The following is an 8,274-nucleotide window of genomic DNA, read 5'->3' on the forward strand; positions in this document are numbered from 1 at the left end:
TCAGAGTAACACACACAAGATGCTGGAGGAACTCAGCAGATCAGGAGGCATCTATGGGAAGGAATAATGAGTCAATGTTTTGTGCCAAGACTGTAAAGGAAGGGAGAAGAACCCAGAATAAGTAGTCATAATCATACTTTATTGATCCCGGGGGAAATTCGTTTTCGTTACAGTTGCACCATAAATAATTAAATAGTAATAAAACCAGAAATAGTTAAATAGTAATATGTAAATTATGCCAGGAAATAAGTCCTGGACCAGCCTATTGGCTCAGGGTGTCTGACCCTCCAAGGGAGGAGTTGTAAAGTTTGATGGCCACAGGCAGGAATGACTTCCTATGACGCTCTGTGCTGCATCTTGGTGGAATGAGTCTCTGGCTGAATGTACTCCTGTGTCCAACCAGTACATTATGTAGTGGATGGGAGACATTGTCCAAGATGGCATACAACTTGGACAGCATCCTCTTTTCAGACACCACCGTCAGAGAGTCCAGTTCCATCCCACGACATCACTGGCCTTACGAATGAGTTTGTTGATTCTGTTGGTGTCTGCTACCCTAAACATGATCGCACTGGCCACCACAGACTCGTAGAACATCCTCAGCATTGTCTGGCAGATGTTAAAGGACCTCATTCTCCTCAGGAAATGGAGACGGCTCTGACCCTTCTTGTACACAGCCTCAGTTTTCTTTGACCAGTCCAGTTTATTGTCAATTCGTATCCCCATCCGTAATTCGTATCCGTATAGGTGGAGGAGGAAAGGACTACAAGCTGCCTATGGTCAACTTTCCTCTCCTATGGATCCCTTCTTCTTCACCCCTTTACCATTTACACCCATCACCTCCCAACTTCTGTTCATCCCCCCTCCCCCACCCACCTACCTTTCCCCCTCACCTATCACCTATCAGTTTATAATCCTTCCCCTCCCCCACCTCTTATTCTGGCTTCTGCTCCCTTCTTTCCCGTCCTGATGCAGGGTTGACTGTTTATTCCTTTCCAAAGATGTTGCTGATCAGCTGAGTTCCTCCAGCATTTTGTGTGTTACTCTTTTTATAAAATGGAAAGGTAGACGAAAAAGTAACATGCCATGCTCACTGCAATTCAAAGAAATGACAGGCAAATTCATTGAAACTTAAATGGAGTCAAAAATTAAGATAAGGATTCAGCTCTTTTTTTTTCAGTTATCTGAGAGCAAGATGAGGAGAAATTCCTTTACTTGGGGCACTGTGAATATCCAGAAATTTGTGCCTCAAATGTTCATCAAGGTAGAAATGGTCAGAGTTTTGGAAATTAAAAGAATTAATGGATGCAGGGACTGGGCAGGGCTTCCAGCATCCTTTTGAATGGCAGAGAAGGCTTAAGGAACCTTGGTGGCTACACAGCAAACAGCTTTTACACTGATTTTTTTTTCCCCAAGTTAACATTATGGTGGTTGGATATCCACCAAAAGGCCTTATTTACATATTCTTATAGCTTATCATATCTTTTCACCCACGTAAGAAGTGGCAGTTTTCCAAACTGTCAGAAAACCCGGATTGGGGAGGATGCCTTACGAGAATAGGTTGAGTGAACTCAGCCTTTTCTCTTTGGAGCAGCAGAGGATGAGAGGTGACTTGAAAGAGGTGTATAGGATGATGAGAAGGCGTTGATCGTGTGGATAGTCAGAGGCTTCTTCCCAGAGCTGAAATGGCTAACACGAGAGGGCACAGTTTTAAGGTGCTTGGAAGTAGTAACAGCGGAGATGTCAGGGGTAAGTTTGTTTGTGTTTTTTTTTTAAAAAACACAGAGAGTGGTGAGTGCATGGAATGGGCTGCCAGTGACGGAGGTGGAGGCGGATACGATAGGATCTTTTAAGAGACTCTTGGATAGGTACCTGAAGCTTAGAAAAATAGAGGACTATGGGTAACCCTAGGTAATTTCTAAGGTAAAAACATGTTCAGCACAGCTTTGTGGGCCGAAGAGCCTGTATTGTGCTGTAGGTTTTCTATATTTCTCTGTTTCTAAAACCTGTAATCAGGAATGTTGAGCTGTCATTGTTTAATTGTCATTCATGATAAGTTAGGAAATCATACCTCAACATGTCTCCTTGTGTCCACATCTCTGCCTTTCTTATACTAGCTGCTTTATAATTTTAGATGGCACTAAATTTAGTAGGTATTGTTGTATTTCAGTCACACAATAAAAAAAATCTCAACACTCCTGTGGAAATAAAGTCCCAAAGAATGTTCTTCCTCACAAGTTTATCTTGAAATTTTGATGATGATAATAAAAATAATAAATATCTTCATTATATTACCCGTTCACAAATACACAGCCTTTTATTCATAGATTTCCTCTTCAGTAAATCAACAACCTTGGTTATGGGGACAGAAGCAAATAAATCAGTTCAGATAATGTCTTCAGTATAGCTCAGTTTATCAGACATCCTTGGGATCTGGCCAGAAACCTTGCATGGGTTGAGACAGCTCTTGACCTCTCTTTTAGGAGATTAATGTCAAAGCAGAACTATACATGCATTATCCTACCATTACCCTATTTTTGAAATCCAGATTTTCTGATTGGTTTAAATTTAAAACCAAACATGTGAAAACAAAAACAAACAGAAAATCCTAGTACAGGATGCAAACCAACACTACAAAACTCATTATTCAATCTATATTTAAGTAATAATAGATACACAATTTAAAATGCTGAATAAGTTTGATTTTAATATTTCATTTATACACAAATGACATCTTTAATAACCTGTGTGTAAATGCTTCTATTTATTTTGGAGAGATCATTAGGAAGTTATGTACTGTATTGTGCAAAAGTCTTTGGCACATATACGTTTGTATATAGCTAGGGTGCCTAAGACTTTTGCACACATGAAATTTGTTTTTTTTTGCGGCTGTACAGTGCAAAACATAAAATTACTAGAGTACTGCGTAAAAGTCTTAGACACCCTAACTATATATATGCACCAAAAACATTTGCACAATACTCTATGTACATCAAGCTCCAAATGAAAGTGATGAATACTTTGGAAAGGCTCTTACAATTTTATCACTATAGTATATTTGGATGGATGGGTGGGGTGGGGGTGGGGGGAGATGAGATATGGAAGGGGAGAAACCGTACTTCAGACAATATGATTGAAAATTATTTTAAACCCATTCTCTCAGGTTATAACATGCTGACATAAGAACTTATAGTTATTTTGAACATAAATAATTTTTCACTGCTGGCAAAACTTTGAAGTTCCTGTGCATCAGAAAACATGCTTTCTTTTTAGATGCAAGATCACCCTTATACTGTACATTGATGTAATCGCCATGACAACCGTGTGATTGCATTTAATAAAGTCTGAAAATTTACTGCAGTTTAAATACATAAAATGGTACCTGTAGGTGTTTTCCATGGATTATTAATGAAGTACACTTTCAGGGGAGCCCGTGAAAATTTGGCATAAGCCTGCAGTGAGAAGAGATAGGAAGTGTACGTTAAGCACAGGACATGATCATTTAAGTTTTTAAAAAAAAAAGATAATTGGGGGTCAAGGAACATTTCAACGCACGCAAAATGCTGGAGGAACTCAGCAGGCCAGGCAGCATCTATGGAAAAGAGTAAACAGTCAATTTTTCGGGCCAAGACCTTTCACCAAGATTTTTCATGCTTAAGACAAGTGAGTAGGATTAATTCTAGTGTTTTTTTATGAATTCCCTGTCACTTTCAAGCAATTATTGCCTGTAATGTGTTAAACACAGCATAAAGCTATTTCTATCCTGGCCTTAATCTGATCTCAGCATTGAAGCTCCCTTTGTGGTCAGAGTAAACCTGCCAGATTATGGCAGTTTCTTCTCTGTAAATGTAATCTAATCTAATCTAATCTAATGTAAATGAACCTCCAGTGCTGCATATAAACAGCCCAGTTCACAATTGTATTATGCAACTAACTTTCATTTTGGCAGCACCTTTAACACAGTAAACTCTTCCAAGATATTTCACTTAACAGGTTAAAGTTGATTTTACCGAGATATTAAGGCAGGTGACCAAACACATGGACAAAGAGGAGGGCTTCAAGGAAAGAACAGAAGCAAGGCAGGGAAGGAATTCCTGACCTCAGGAATCAGTCTGCTGAAGGAAAGCTGCACAGAGGCCATCAGGAATTTGCAAGAGGCTGGAAATGTAGGAACACAAATTATCTATCTCACGGGAATGTAGCGCTGTGGGCTGTTTCAGTGATAATGGAGTGGCCAGTTTAAGGGTGGCTGGTGGCCAAATTAACTGAATTGAAGTTGAGAAACTGCCCGAATAGTGGCCAACATGGTCAGCATGAGGAAGTTCTGGGGCAAGCAAGATGCTGTACAAGTCTGGACAAAGAAAAACATAGAAAACCTACAGCACAATACAGGCCCCTCAGCCTGCAATGCTGTGCCAAGCATGTACTTACTTTAGAAACTACCTAGGGTTACCCGCAGCCCTCTATTTTTCTAAGCTCCATGTACCTATCCAGGAGTCTCTTAAAAGACCCTATCGTATCCATCTCCACCACCAGCCCATTCCACGTACTCACCACTCTCTGCGTCAAAAATTTACCCCTGACATCTCCTCTGTACCTACTTCCAAGCATCTTAAAACTGTGCCCTCTCGTGTTAGCCATTTCAGCCTTGGGGAAAAAGCCTCTGACAATACACATGATCAACACTTCTCATCATCTTATACACCTCTATCAGGTCACCTCTCATTCTCCGTCGCTCCAAAGAGAAAAGGCCAAGTTCACTCAACCTACACTCATGAGGCATGCTCCCCAATCCAGGCAACATCCTGGTAAATCTCCTCTGCACCCTTTCTATAGTTTCCACATCCTTCCTGTAGTGAAGTGACCAGACTGAGCACGATACTCCAAGTGAGGTCTGACCAGGGTCCAATATAGCTGCGACATTACCTCTCGGCTCTTGTAATGACCATCTTTATTTCACATCATAAGTTTTAACATTTCTCAAGTAATTATAGATCACAGACCTCAAGGGAAAGCCTATTTTCCTGCATTAAGAAAAAAATGGAGGGAAAAAAACACTCCAGATGAAGGATATGTCAGCTGTCCATTTCACCCCCACAGATGCTGCTCGACCTGCTGAGTTCCCCAAGTAGATTTTTTTTTGCACCTGATTCCAGTGTCTGTGGTCTCCTGACTCTCCAGAAATCCATCAGGTACAAAAGGACAATATCCCTTGAAGCCTGTTTAAGGCAGTAATCCAGTTAAGTGTTTTGTCAACGGTACAATTGGGAGTGTGAAACTTGTGACATTCCTTCTACTTTGTAACTGCCTAGGAACCTGTCCATCCATTACTGCAGCCACTAAATAACGCAGAGGAGTATTTGTGCCTTCTTCAATAAATTGAGACCTTATTCTGCTGTAACATTTTAGGTAGAATCAATTTGTAGAAAAGCACAGAATATATTTTAAAGGAATGCAAACAAAAGATTAAGAAAAATAAAATCAGGGTAGCTTATGATACTAACTAACTTGAAATGGGCAAAGTTCACCTAAAACTGCTAAACTATTTGTGTAAACACAAGAAAATCTGCAGATGCTGGAAATCCAAGCAACACACACAAAATGCTGGAGGAACTCAGCAGGCCAGGCAGCATCTATGGAAAAGAGTAATCAGTTGATATTTTAGGCTGAGACTTTTTATCAGGACTGGGGGGAAAAGATGAGAAGTCAGAGCAAGAGGTGAGGGGAAGAGAGGAAAGATTTATGTACACTTCTGAGAGATTTATTCTCATTCACCTTCCTACAAGACAGAACTTCCTAAATCTGTTCAATGATAGCATAAATATCATAGTGGACTTAAATTGAGATATATTTGTTTTAATTCTGTGTTTGGACCTCTACATCACCAGATTCCTTCACAACATATTCAGAGTTTGGCAGATCTCTAAATTAGAGTGAGCAGGTTCTACCCAGCAACCACAGAACTGTATTCTCCATCCATCTCTTTGCTAACAGCTCTTCCATTCTAAGGAGATGCGTCAAGTTTTTATTTCATTCACTCCTGGATCACTTCTCATCTTCATAATGCATGTTATATTGGCAATACATTACTTTCAATTGCTCCCAAAGTTAAATTTCTAACATATTCCTCATCTTGTTATTACCTTGTAACACCGCAGTTAATTATCTCCCTGTGCATTAAACAATACCAGATCTGCACTATTCTCTGATATGCACTTTCATATTCCGTAGTGCAAATTAAACAATGAACACATACTAAAGCCTAATAACACATAGACTTGTTTTTAGGAAAGGTAGTGATTTGTATTGGTTTCATTATATGGTCTATTATCTACGGGCGTTTAATAGCTCGTGTACCCCCTTAGCCCACACATTTTACCCTCTATAGTCAGAGAGTTTATGTCTGACTTGCAAAGAGTCAGGACGACAGAATTTTACAAAGATGCAAGTTATTTCCGTAACTTGTCTTCTCTGAGAAAATAAAACACGTATTTAGCTCTCATGAACTCAATATAGAATACAAACCCTTGGAGACCCCGGGCACCCCCTTCTGCCAGGGGCGGCATGACCTTGAATGGCAGGTCACACACCTCCACGACGCACATACACGCAAGCAGGAGCTCTCTTAACGCCTCGCTTTTTTATTTTACTGCTTGACTAATGTTATGTATTCTATTTCCTCTTCCTCAGTGAGCGTCCGCTGCCGACGCGAGAAGCGATTAAAGACGCAACTCCCAAGCGCCTTTGGAACAATTTGCACAGTTAACGCTGCAAACAAAAGCGAGTGGGGTTTTTGTTTACCAAGATGATGAGCGAGTCGGTGTGTACAGAGGGCAGTCCCCAGTCTCCTCCCCAGCACATCAGCTCCATGGGCGACGCCATGCCTCCGCTCCACTTGAGCCGGAACCACTCGCTGATTCTGGCGAACCGGCAGCCGCTACCGCCGGCAACCTGCCTTCGCTTACCAGCGCTCAAGCTGCTACGCAATGCAGGTCTTCCAACTCTCTCCCCTCCCACCGAATAATCACATGCGACCTTTATTTATTATTCTTTAGTTCTTGGGTCGTTCGTTTTAAATAGGCAATGCCAGTTTGAAGGCACAAACTATGGTAGTGTTAATTTTCCATATTGGAGAAGGTGAGTTGCTTCTAAATAAGTTATTTTCAAACAAAAAAAGCCCATTTGCAACAATCGTTCTTAAAGGGGTCCTGCACAATTGCGTAAATCTCTTCTGTATTTACCATGTAAAGAGAGAATTTGGATCGTGTGGCATCACAAACACAGTTTCCGGAAGTCCGAGATCACAGTACAGCCAGTGAAATATTCTTGGAGTGTAATCACTAGTCTGACGCGAGCGAACACAGATGCTACGATAGCACACAGCAAGATCCCACAAAACAACAATCTGATGATGGGAGCGTGGGTTCGGGCATCTGCAACCAATCATCAGTCAACTTCATTTGCTATTAGGAATTTGCTATGGTGTGTTGACGTGACGTGCGACGAAAACAACATTCATCAGTTATAAGAATAAAGAATTATATATAAAAATAAACTTAGAGGTTAAAGTACGGATAGGAATTAAATGTTCATAAATGCGTAAATAGCGTTACAACGTGCAACACACAGAACGCTGGAGAAACTCAGCAGGTCAGGTACCTTAAAATGCTTACAGAGCACTGACTGAGGTAATGGAGACAGGGTGGGGTGGCTAACTAGAATGGTTGATCAGATTAATTGCCTGAGGGAAGAAACAATGAAAAATTCCCCATTCCTCTTCAGACTTAAGGAATAGTTTTTTTTAAAAATACATGCAAGTGGAGATGAGGTCTGGATTTAAGATTTCAAACAAAGGCAGTGGCACTGTCTTATCAAATTGGAAAAATTCTGTTTCAATCCTTTAATTACCCAAATGGAAGATGCTTTTACCACACTTCTCATGCAATCAGTGGCTCTTTCATTGAGTCTTTCAGTGATTCTGTTAAGGTTATTATTCTATAGATTTATTGAGTATGCCACGTGAAAATGAATCTCAGGGTTGTATATGATGACACATATACTTTGATAATAAATTTACTTTGAACTTCAAGTAGATTGCAGTCACTTTTTCATTCCCCTCAAAATCTTACACTCTCAGCACATACTGTGGGCAATGTAAGAGAATGTGTTTTACAAATCAATGCAAGCAGGCAGTAATCTAAGCTCACTAAATCAAATTGCCAACCTAGGTCAGTACCACAAATGACATTTTAAATGAGGTATAAAATCATAAAT

The 8,274-nt window shown here is 40.3% G+C and overlaps 1 protein-coding gene across 4 annotated transcripts in view; it reads right to left on the reverse strand.

Annotated features, from left to right (window-relative positions):
• The window catches only part of mtx3 (metaxin 3), a 43,652-nt gene extending 36,358 nt beyond the window's left edge, over positions 1-7,294 (reverse strand). For 3 of the 4 annotated variants that reach the window (XR_010018092.1, XM_063049337.1, XM_063049335.1), the window contains exons 1-2: positions 6,802-7,028; positions 3,383-3,452 (exon numbers count right to left, since the gene is read on the reverse strand). Coding sequence is in view for 3 of the 4 variants with exons in the window: in XM_063049337.1 (XP_062905407.1) it covers positions 3,383-3,452; positions 6,802-6,882 (151 nt within the window). In the remaining variant the exon portion in view is untranslated. Of the gene's footprint in view, positions 1-3,382; positions 3,453-6,801; positions 7,029-7,241 lie in introns of those variants that run through there. The other variant, XM_063049336.1, reaches the window with a different exon arrangement.
• Between the last annotated feature and the right edge of the window lie 980 nt (positions 7,295-8,274).

The sequence above is a fragment of the Mobula hypostoma genome, chromosome 5 (genome assembly GCF_963921235.1).
Source record: "Mobula hypostoma chromosome 5, sMobHyp1.1, whole genome shotgun sequence".
Taxonomy (NCBI): domain Eukaryota; kingdom Metazoa; phylum Chordata; class Chondrichthyes; order Myliobatiformes; family Myliobatidae; genus Mobula; species Mobula hypostoma.